Source organism: Haliotis rufescens, unplaced genomic scaffold (assembly GCF_023055435.1).
Source record: "Haliotis rufescens isolate VD_foot unplaced genomic scaffold, xgHalRufe1.0.p SCAF_13, whole genome shotgun sequence".
NCBI lineage: Eukaryota > Metazoa > Mollusca > Gastropoda > Lepetellida > Haliotidae > Haliotis > Haliotis rufescens.
In genome coordinates this window covers 38,552,437-38,564,573 of record NW_025963813.1, presented here as the reverse complement: position 1 = coordinate 38,564,573, position 12,137 = coordinate 38,552,437, and the positions used below count along the sequence as shown (strand labels likewise).

The window sequence follows — 12,137 nt, the reverse complement described above, 5'->3', positions numbered from 1 at the left end:
TTAAATAACAACAAGGATCACATTCAATATACTGAACAAAAAAGGTAAGGGATCATGAATATTTCGGGCATTTTCTTTTTTATATTTCATAAAAATACCCAAACAAGATTTATGATCCCTTGGGGTCTTTTTATTCACTATATATACAGAATAATATATATAAGTAAGTAACAACTTAAAGTTTTAATTCAAGTAAGAGGCCACAGGCCCATAGAACCAAACATTACAGGAATACAATTACTGATAAAGTGATTTATACAATTTCATTGCATTCAATAACTGTACAATAGTAGGTTTATGATCAGAAGGCATCAGGCGAACAAAGGATTCCAGTGACGGATACAAAGTATTTAGGATCAATGTACCGATTTCTCAAATCATTAAAAGCGGGACATACCAGTGCAAAGCGGTATTCATTTTCCAATGGATTTATATGTTATTGATATTGATGAATGCCAAGGTTTGCATTGGCATGTTATAATCGGATACACGTTGTTTAAACTGATATATAAAAAGATATACATTTCCAACATATGGCATCATCCAGGCGTAGCCAAAGCCAAACTGGAATAAGATATGTTATATTGTATCAATACAGCATCAGATACGTTTGCTTCGGTAATCGGCCATTATTCATAATGACTAGGTAAGCCCGATATTTTACACACTATGTCACATAGGTGAGAAATAATAAAGGTCGACTACTTTCTCCAAGAACAGCATCATTACAAGCACTCACATACTAAGTCTGAACTTTCTCAATTTGATCCACAACTTTGTATCCCAAAAGTTCGGAGCCGTATGTAAGGATGGGCAGAACCATGCTATCGCAAATCTTGAGTGCAGTCGTAATTGGTAAGTCACAACACATTGAGTGCATATATATACTTACTCCACCTGCTTTGCCAACATCTGTTTCGATCTCGTCTAAACTAGGTTATGTGTAAAATAAAGACCAAGATCAATAAGGGGACGGTTTCGATCTGAGAGGCCCTGTAATACCATTTTTCATACATACACAGATATCCGCCATTTCGGAATACAAAAATCTTAGATTTTGTATATCTAGGTTCATACCCATTTTTTCACAGAAGTTGCTAACACAGTTTGCCTGCGAAATAACAGTGGGCTTACCATACATCCTTGGCGAGTACCAACCCAGCACTGACAAAAGTCTGTGAAACCTTGATCTGTCCGTACACAAGTCTGTAGTTTTGAATACATATTTCTTACATCAGTTATAATATTTTCATGTATTCAACAGCTAATAAGTCGATGGCAATGTAAAGTGTGATTTACGCAGTCAAAGGCTTTTGAGAAGTCTATGGAGAAAACATAATTCTCCCACCTGTTGATTTAAAGAGGTATCATCCCATCAAGAGAAACATGTCGAATAACCTTTCCTGAATCAAGCTTGATTTATGTAAATCACACTATTTTCATGAGACCAATTTTGGAGTCTCTGGTTTAATATTTTGGTGAAAACCTTTCCATTGACTGGTAATAATATATGTTAACATTCGAATCAAAGAAATCAGTGGCAAAGACTTCAGACATCTACAGCGTCACCAGTCTTTATGCTTTGCTGAAATGCAAATTAGTTACTCCATTAATGACGACAAGAATTAACGAGTTAAACATGTGTGAAATGTTTCACCTCTTCTTTACATTATAATTGTATATTCTGTTAAGCCCCAAAGAAATAGTTTGCTTAAAACAATTACAGAATGTCATATCTCTACAATATTAGCAACACGTATCAACTTAAATGAATAATCGCAGTTACATCTGCTATACATTTCATTACCTTTGAAAGCAACACACTACATGTGATTAAAAAGGGGTGGACTGGTGTACAGACAAACATGTTAGTCAAACATGTTAAATGACGTAGAGAATATGGTTCCAGTTCCAGTAATTAGTGCCTTTAATCAAATACGCAGTATATATGCATTGTTATTGAAGCACGTGTTTGTATGTTTGTATTTCTCTTCACAAGTGTGCCTGCACAGTGTCGTACAAATGCTTGTCGTGATTATTTATTTGAGTAGTCAACGATTCATACGTCTCTTGTTTTCTGATATCTACATTCTCATAATAATTATTCGCCAATGCATTCGGGTTATCACTTGTATATCCACATGCTACTTCATCGTAGGGAGTGTCTTCTCTATGCCCTGTGCCGTCTTTACCTCGAACCGTCAAATTCAGTGCATGGCTTTCTCCTCGTGATCTCAATGTCTTTGCTGGCTGAAAGTTCAGATACAACAGAAGTGAAGGACAAAAGGGACATGGCCGACATGAAAGAATCATATTTGCTCAAACGAGATTCTGAAATGCGTTCTAGTGTTCTAGTTATTTATTTATTACATAAACCATACGATATTTCACATCGTAAGAAGCAATTTAGAATAGAAGGTTTATCATACATGTATGCTTCAGCTTGATAAAGTGGGTTTTATGAAGTTGGGAAAAGGTCATAACACATGATATTCGACTGCAGTTAACATTACATATTTGCCTACAAGTGTGATCTCCCCCAGATCGTTTGTGTCTTATGCCAGAAAACAAGCTATTTTACATTCTGTTTACGCTAGTTTTATTTCGACAAGGCAAAATAATGACAATAAGTAAGTTATGGAGTCTGCTCTTACCGTTCGTTTTTTTCATGAAAATGTTTCTATATAAACTGTAAATATCTCATTTAACTCGTAAATCGAGATTGTTTATATTTTTAATATTTTGCAATTACAAGGGGGATTGAGATTTTCACGTTTTATATTTGTAATTAAAAAATGTAATTTTTCGGTTGACAATTACACAAGAGATATGTTATAAATAGGAAAGGCCATGTGTCTCGTGCAATATCATGTTTCACTCGATACATGGAATTTAATTTTATAATTATATATTGAGAATAATATTATCTAAGCAGGGTATAATACTCACAAATATATGACAAGGATTATGATGACAGAAAGCAGGATAGCGGTGGTCACCCCAAAGGCGATCCATGGTGTGACATTTTTGTCAGCCCGCAGTTCTATACAAAAGGGAATGAGAAAGAAAGAAAGTGATATTCTCATAAGTATATCCTTCCGAGGCTGAGGTGTTACATGTACCAATTTATATGTCAGGAATATATAAATATCGCGACGTTAAAATACACATTAATCATCCAAACAAGAGGGGAAAATCTGAACAAAGATATATGTATTGCTGATTCCAGCAAATGTACAACCAAATCCCTGTCGAAAACCCGGGTTCGATTCCCGACATGGGTACAATGCATGAAGCCCATTTCTGGTGTGATATTGCTCGAATATAGCTAAAAGCGGCGTAAAACCATACCCACTCACTCACTCATGAAAGTAATCATTGCTGGAATCACAATTCAACAGGTTTTCAAAATATTTATGCCTTTTATACTTTATTTCCACCTTCGACCAAATAAAGGGACACACACATGTGAAATGATTGTCATGGTCGTTTATAAAAGGTATTGAATATCTCTGATATTAACAAAAGATATATTGTTTCTTCTTCAGGTGTGGTGGCAAGGGTTACATCAATATGATAGGTGTGTTATTGTATTGTATGCAATTCACGTAGATATTTTAAGGAGGTCTGATATAATATACGTGTGATGTCTTGCATGCAATTCCCTGGTATGTTCGGCATGGTACATATCTTATGTTATATTGTTTGCAATCCACACTGAATGTATCTCGTTGTGATTCCGGGTTCGAATTGGTCTCTAGAAACCCTTGCTTCTTCTGCAAGGCGACTGAGGATTTGATTGTTTTATGTCAATGCACCATTCCAGCGTAGCAGAGAAACATGTAGGTCTGTCTTTTGTCAACTGGAAGTTGTGATTTCCACTTATGGTAACACATACCATCGACACTTCTGTATGTAAGACGGCGATCGTGATCATACTACGATAGGCGGCTGAGTCCTTAGTCCATAGTCTATCGTCATTGTATGATAGGCTGCTTTGACGAAGTACTCGTACGTTGCAAATGATTTTTCAACATCATCCCCTTTGAGGGACACACAAGCGTGAGTGCCAGGGACCCACTGGTGGAGGGTTTCCTGCAGGCGGTGTGAATACTCCATCGCACAAATGACGTCATCATCCTGTGCATAATGCTTACTATACATTTTTGGGAAGAGGCGGAAGTCTGATGCTGCCAACTCTGGAGAATACGGACGATGCTCTATTAACTTCAACGACGTTAAGCCTTGATATTCTTATGCAGTTGCCTGAGCAGATTAACTGCTAATGGTCTGACATTCTGGAGGCTAGTCCACTAGAAGAATTCCATTGCAATCCCAGTAAACCGAAGCTATCACCTTGCCAGAGGATGGAACAGACTTCGGAGGAGAAGACGTTAGGTAATTCAACAGCTTTGACTGTTGTTTACTCTCTGATAGTTGGTTCAAGACTTATCCATGGCTGCAAATCGCTGGAGAGTTTCGGATCAGGAAGCCTCGTGCAGATAGGCCTTTGTCATTATCAGTTCATTCTTCAGAGAGTTCTCAAGTCTCCCGTGATATCAATCTATTTGTCACTCATGTGTGTTTGGAGCTCATGCACTAAACTGACAATGTGTTCTCAGATAAATTCATGCATGTATGTTAGAATCAGTCTTTCATTAATCGTTTTGTAAAACGTTTAGTAAAACGACTGTCCTTGAGGTAAATATAACTCCTGTCATTTGACACGACATTGGCACTCGTGTTTGTAAGAAATATTACACAAGATAACATCTGTCCGGATTTGGGTCAAAACATGTCCCCAGTGTCTTATCATTTTCGTTAGAGTTGATAAACTGAGACTATCTGACACCTGGTGAAATATGTGTGTCTCACAATAAAATCAGTCTTGCAACCACAATTATACTATATGTCTGGTTACTGGAATTATAAAGAGTGTCAATTGTAATGTGACAAGCGTGTGACATCAATGTAGGACGTCATGATATCCGTACAGGCTAGCATTATGCTTACCATACAATATTTTTCAGGTTTGGGGAGAGGCGGAAGTCTGATGCTGCCAACTCTGGAGAATATGGACGATGCTCTAACGACGTTAAACCTTGATATTCTTACGCAGTTGCCTGAACAGATAAGCTGCTGAAAGTGGGTTCAAGACTTATCCATGGCTGCAAATCGCTGGAGAGTTTTGTATCAGGAAGCCTCGTGCAGATAAACCTTTGTCATGATCAGTTCATTCTTCAGAGAGTTCTCACGTCTCCCGTGATATTTATCTATGGTAAACTACTGTTATTGCGAACAAAAAGGGACCACTTATTTCAGCTCGTTATAATCGCAGTTCGTTTTATAAGCATATATACAACATATAAACAGTAGTTGGCCTGGACCACAAAATAAGTTCGTAATATCGGTCAGTTCGTTATAAGCGTGTTCGCTATAAACGTAGTTTACTGCATATGTCTCTACTATATTTGGTATATGACGTGTTGTGAGAAGTCGATCATCCACAATAATATCATATATATTTTATGAACACTTTCCATAGTGATGGTAGTGGAAAGTCATCCTGCTTTTCGACCATCCTTGAGGCTCTCTCCTTCTCCCTTGATCTCCGTAGACCACCTCTTAACAATTTGCAAAGGAATAAGCAACATCCTTGGTCGGAACATTTCAACACAATGAACAATCTGCCGGAAGTCATTCGTCAATGACATATAAATATCGGATGGAAACAAGACAATGTATTGTGACGTTAAGCAACCCTTCACATTGATTGTCTAGTTGCCAGGTTTACAAACACGGGCGTCAGCGTAAAGTACAAAGAATCCGTATGTGAGCGAGGGGAGGGTGATGGTGTTTGCGCTGACACCACCAGGAACCAGAAAGGGTATCTCGTTTTCAACCAGATGGATAGGCTGGTGGCCGTTGAGGATCACAGTTCTGCAAGAGACAAAAGATATGTCTCAGTAGCCTTTCAGTACATGTTCTCGGGGATAGAGAGATTTTGTGTCATTACATGATGTGGGTTCTCTTTAGTAATGCCATTCCACGTGTAACACAAGGTCTGTATATTTCTAAGAAATTACTTAATGGGCTATGTTTAGGTGTGCTGGTTGGTTTGTTGTTTAACGCCTCACTCAGCAATATTCCAGCTATATGACGGCGGTCTGTAAATAATCGAGTCTGGACAAGACAATCCAGTGATAAATAGGGAGGTACGTTAAGGATCTTTTTCACCCACTGGGAATGGCGAACCCTAGATGTACGAAAATACTAAAATATTAGTATGAATTTATCGGAGCCTTTTCCCCTTCCAGTTGTATGTGTGTACGTCTAGCATGACCAAAGAACAAACCAATAGTTAAAATAAGCGAAAACTGCCGAAACTAGGAACAAAGCTGTTTTTTACTATGTGTTTGTCTTTATCTTCATCCCCTCAGAAAATTAGCTGCTCTTGTGCATTAAACGAACACGGATGCCAACAGATAAAACAAATTATTTGTTAGGATGTCATACCTCGACTGAACACAACCTCCTTCCGGTGACAACAGGAAGTAGTCCATATATCCGCCTTTGTATTCTGGGAAAGTCAAGTTCACTGCAACAATGTCCAGGTTCATTGCAAACACAGTCAGACTCCCACGTGGATAGTAATATGGACTGAAATGTAACACAACATTTTATTATTGTTCTATTATTGCTTGTCTTTCTCCCACGTGGATAGTAATATGGACTGAAAGGTAAAACACCATTTTATTATTGTTCTATTATTGCTTGTCTTTCTCCCACGTGGATAGTAATATGGACTGAAAGGTAAAACACCATTTTATTATTGTTCTATTATTGCTTGTCTTTCTCCCACGTGGATAGTAATATGGACTGAAAGGTAAAACACCATTTTATTATTGTTCATTTATTGCTTGTCTTTCTCCCACGTGGATAGTAATATGGACTGAAAGGTAAAACACCATTTTATTATTGTTCTATTATTGCTTGTCTTTCTCCCACGTGGATAGTAATATGAACTGAAAGGTAAAACACCATTTTCTTATTGTTCTATTATTGCTTGTCTTTCTCCCACGAGACTATTGTTCTACTGATTTTCAATCGTTGACACTCAAACAAACCTGAGATGAACACGTGGAGTGTGCCCTGTCACTGCTTCTAACATCCAATAGTACAATCATTGGTAATGTAACCAGATGATATTCATTAATTTAAATACTAGCAATGTTTTGGATTTCAAACAAGAACCTTCCCAAATGATGTTCGTTATTCCTGTGCAGAACACTTGTGATAACAAAAAGATTCATCATAATTACTTTATGGACCTCATGCAGTGGCAGTACGCTCTTACGGTGGGCGGGCCCACGACTCGAGGCTTGAACACGGCGTTGCCCACAAGCTTCTTGAAGAGAAAGGTTAACCAGTAGTCCTACCAAAAAGGAAATTAGGTGTTATACAATGATCATTTTTTGCTTGTTGATAAATCGAGTTTGCACCTGACAATCCAGAGATCAGCATCAAGAGCATCGAACCACGAAACTGAGATGCGATAAGATGCTGTCAAGTGAGTGTGTTGTGATTTACACAGCTTTGAACTGTATTTTATGTCAGGTGAATGCATGTCTTAGTGAAACACACGAGTGAGTACGTGAGTAAGATTTTTACGCAGCTTTAAGCAACATTCCAGAAATTTTACGCGTTGGACACCGAAATGGGATGGACACAAACGTCCCCACGTAGGGAGTCGAACCAGAGCCTTCGGCGTGACGAGAGAACGCTTTAACCATTAGGCTATCCCACCAATCCCGACTAGCATGAGCACGGGTATCTGGGATGCTCGCACAACTCTGGCACAGCGAACTGCACTGCTTTTAGACAACTACACCGTCGGTGCCTATATTTGAGAACAGGTATATTGCATTATCTATGAAACATCTAGGGACTAACTATTTCATATCTGAAGGTGTGTGTGTGTGTGTGTGTGTGTGTGTGTGTGTGTGTGTGTGTGTGTGTGTGTGTGTGTGTGTGTGTGTGTGTGTGTGTGTGTGTGTGTGAGTGTGTGTGTGTAAATAACCCAAAGATCCTATCTCTAGAAAAAAAGCCCGTCGTAATTGAAGCACATGTAATGTATACACAGCGGTAGGGGGTCGTATGTGAATGACTCCAACAGGCGATTGGCTGACCCAAGTCCATACAAGTCCTGCCTGAACACATTCTGAATGCCTCATTGGGCGGCCATGCCGAGCTTGTCCATCCCTCTATAGGTGAACATTAACACATAGATCTCAATCACCTTTATGATATGCGCTTGAGACTCATGGAGTGGAATCGTCTTCAGCAAGAAGGTACAGATATTCTGTACGTGAAGCATGGCTAGATATCACAGCAAATGAAAATGCATATCCTTCTATACATTTGGATAATGATGGACAGGGTCAAACAGTACCAAACTGTTGTTGGTTGATTGGTTGGTTGGTTGCTTGGTTTGTTGGTTGGTTGGTTGGGTTGTTGTTTAACGCCTCACTCAGCAATGTTCCAGCTATATGACGGCGGTCTGTAAATAATCGAGTCTGGGCCAGACAATCCAGTGATCAACCAAGTCAGCGAGTCTGACCACCCGATCCCGTTAGTCGCCTTTTACGGCAAGCATGGGTTGCTGAAGACCTATTCTACCCCGGATCTTCACGGGTCACCCAACTGTGAAGCTGTTCGTGACTATTGTCTGAAATACCCACAAAAATCCCCCCAGAAAGGTGTCCGTCATGTTCCGCCATGATAAAAGGAACCTGTTTCGCCCAGGAGAAGAGGTTTGTTGGACGCCAACGCTCCTGTAGCCTTGTGTGCAGACGCAAATGAAGCATTCAGTGTATCCATGAAGGTTGGGTCTGTAAACATCTCTTTGGTTGCATTGTCCCCATTTCCAAAATACCTTGAGATAATAAAATGTCAGTGTGCTTGTATCACTGAAAGTATGAAACTCAAACAAGCAGAAGGAAGAAGGTGTTTACTTTACTTACTGTGAATAAATCACTCGTTTGTACTACCGTAAGGGGGAGTATATATTACATTCATTGACTTTAAACTAAAATCATGATTTAGTAGTGGGTGAGTGAGTGAGTTGGGCTAAACGCCGCTTTTAACAGTATTCCAGTTGTTTCACGGCGTGTCAGCTTAATGTGGGAGGAAAGCCCCAAGTGATGCAGGTCTCAGACTTTTACAACTTCGGTGAAACTCACGAGCACGGGTATGGTGCAGACAAACCTAGAAACATAATGGGGGCGAACCGGGATCATAGGTTTCTGGCGTGCCCAAGGGACGCAACTCTGCACAGCGAATCGCGGCGCCTTAGACGACTGGACCACCCGTGCCCCCATGATTTAGTAAGTTTTTACACAATGACCGTGACATTTAATAACAGACGACACCCTTGTTTTCTTTCAGTACAATACACCTCATTGTTTAAAAATATATTCGCATAAAGTAGGTATTTTCATACGAAGGAGTCGTTTATACAGACACATTCAAGTGAGATGTGTCACTTCCCCGAGTACGTTTCCTTTTAAAGAGTCGTTTATACAGACAAATACAAGGAACATGTGCCACTTCCACGAGTATGTTTCCTTTTAAGGAGTCGTTTATACAGACAAATACAAGGAACATGTGTCACTTCCACGAGTATGTTTCCTTTGAAGGAGTCGTTTATACAGACAAATACAAGGAACATGTGTCACGTACACGAGTATGTTTCCTTTTAAAGAGTCGTTTATACAGACAAATACAAGGAACATGTGCCACTTCCACGAGTAGGTTTCCTTTTAAGGAGTCGTTTATACAGACATATACAAGGAACATGTGTCACGTACACGAGTAGGTTTCCTTTGAAGGAGTCGTTTATACAGACAAATACAAGGAACATGTGTCACATACACGAGTATGTTTCCTTTTAAGGAGTCAATTGTACATGTACAAGAAACATGTGCTATAGACTTGTGTATGTATGCATTCATTAGTGGCGAATAACCTGAGTGTTTTGTCCTTCAATATCGTAATGTATTTCATATTTTGCATGACATATTACGTTTTCTTTTCCCAATCCCAACACGAATCTGGTAAGCAGTTGACTGCAAAGGGGATTTAGATACATCAAACGATCATTTGATGAGCTGATTACAACATCAACTTTAATGGTATTCATACTCACTGGTGGAACGTTACCCCATCCAGCGCACTGGCTCCGCCTGCAGCTAAAAACCTTAAATGCGAAATTAAAAAAACAACGGATGTGAGATATTTACAGAAATACCAAGAAGCATATGTATAAGGAGCGTTCATTTCCATATTTCAAGGGGCAGTCGGGTAGCCTAGTGGTTAAAGCGTTCGCTCGTCACGCCGAAGACCCGGGTTAGATTCCCGACACGGGTACAATGTGTGAAGCCCATTTCTGGTGTTCCCCGCCGTGATATTGCTTGAATATTGCTAAAATTGGCGTAAAACAACACTCACTAACTCACACCATTTTTCAATGAGAAAGTTGACGACAGATACAATTGTCATTGTTATTTGTAAGATCCATATTCCTTCAAGGAACCAATACTGCTATTATAAATAGATATGGATTATGATTGTTAATTATAGAAATACTAAAAAATATACACTCAACATAGTTAGATTTTAGTTTTCCTATTCCTTCAAAAATGATTATAATCTTTTTCACCAAACAGGATAGACAAATTTTCAATACACAAAACGGTCATGTGGTGTTGCATATTTCGAATAAGATGTGGTCGGGTGAAATATTACTTTTCCAGCAGGCCAGTTCTTTTTCGATCCCCTTAATGCCTATCACCAGGCAGGGTAACAACAAGTAATATCTTCTTCCCGTCAATTTGGCGTGCTGCGACCAGTGGACCGAAACAGCCACCCCCGCTCTCCTTCGAATAGACGTTATCGTTGCATGGGGCAGTAGTGTATGCTTGCTGTTTAAATGCACCATGTTAAATTAAGGTCCATCCACATAAAGATATTTTACACTGAATCTTTGAAAACAAACTCACTCTTCCACATATGAGATGGTATCGTTTGATAAAATGTCCGCAACATCTGGTCCTAGAATTCGAGTGTTGTTGAAGTGTGGCCGATCTCTGAGCACCTTGTCTAGTGTTCCAAAATCCTTTCCAAGTTGCTGGGCCGTCACTGACTGGTTAAACTTTTTGGGGAACATCCGAGGCTCTAGGAAAGTGACCAATATAAGATACCACAGATCCAATATCAAACTCATTTGAATAAAAACTTACACATTACCCACATCAAACTCGCAGAAAAGCCACGAAACATGAATATCACTGTTAAATTTTAAATAGACTGCCAGGAATAAAAAGAAATATGAAACATATTTAGAGAGCAGGATTTTGAGATCCTATTTCATAGTCCTGAATGAACTAGTGAGTGGGGATGGTTTCATACGTCCGTCAGCACTATTCCTGTCATATCATGGAAGGTGACACCATGAACGGGTATCAAACCACGTTAATCACAATCAAACCCCTAACCATTTTTTTGGCATGCAGAGGGTCCACACATGTATGCTGTTTACATGACATTCTCCGGTAACATCTACAGTATCGTTTGTGCTTCTCTTCGTCCTGAACCTTACCTGGGGGCATGGGTGGCCCAGTCGTCTGAGGCGCCACGATTCGCTGTGCAGAGCTGCGTCCCTTGGGCACGCCAGAAACCTATGATTGTGGGTTCGAATCCAAGTTCGCCCTGATTATGTTTCTGGGTTTGTCAGCACCATACCCGTGCTCGTGGGTTTCACTGAACGGGTAAACGTCTGAGACCTGCATCAGTTCGGGGTTTCCTCCCATATTAAGCTAACACGCTGTGATATAACTGGAATAATGTTTAAAACGGCGTTAAACCAACCTCACTCGTGAACCTTCCCACTCTTATGCCCCACCTACCGTTGCCAAGTTCTAGGCCATATAATTGATATCCTTTCTTGGATGTGTAATTTAGGAATAGCTCAGCGTTGGTAGGGTCCCACTGCCCATCTCGTCTTTCAAGGACATTCAGGCCAAATATCAGATCCCATCCAACAAGGGATGTGAAAGCGTTGATTTCATCCCAAACAG

At 39.7% G+C, this 12,137-nt stretch overlaps 2 protein-coding genes across 2 annotated transcripts; both read right to left on the bottom strand.

The window, feature by feature from the left end:
- Positions 1-5,384: 5,384 nt before the first annotated feature.
- On the bottom strand, positions 5,385-7,438 carry LOC125378810 (hyaluronoglucuronidase-like). Its single transcript, XM_048394784.1, has 3 exons — positions 7,323-7,438; positions 6,517-6,660; positions 5,385-5,940 (listed from the first exon to the last, which is right to left on the bottom strand). The coding sequence occupies exons 1-3, from the start codon at positions 7,334-7,336 to the stop codon at positions 5,778-5,780; spliced, it is 321 nt and encodes a 106-aa protein (XP_048250741.1). The 5' UTR covers positions 7,337-7,438; the 3' UTR covers positions 5,385-5,777.
- Positions 7,439-8,577: 1,139 nt separating this feature from the next.
- Positions 8,578-12,137, bottom strand: LOC125378655 (hyaluronoglucuronidase-like). The gene is made up of 4 exons (XM_048394558.1): positions 11,967-12,137; positions 11,061-11,235; positions 10,208-10,258; positions 8,578-8,935 (listed from the first exon to the last, which is right to left on the bottom strand). Exons 2-4 carry the CDS (start codon positions 11,225-11,227, stop codon positions 8,767-8,769), a joined length of 387 nt encoding a protein of 128 aa, XP_048250515.1. The 5' UTR covers positions 11,228-11,235; positions 11,967-12,137; the 3' UTR covers positions 8,578-8,766.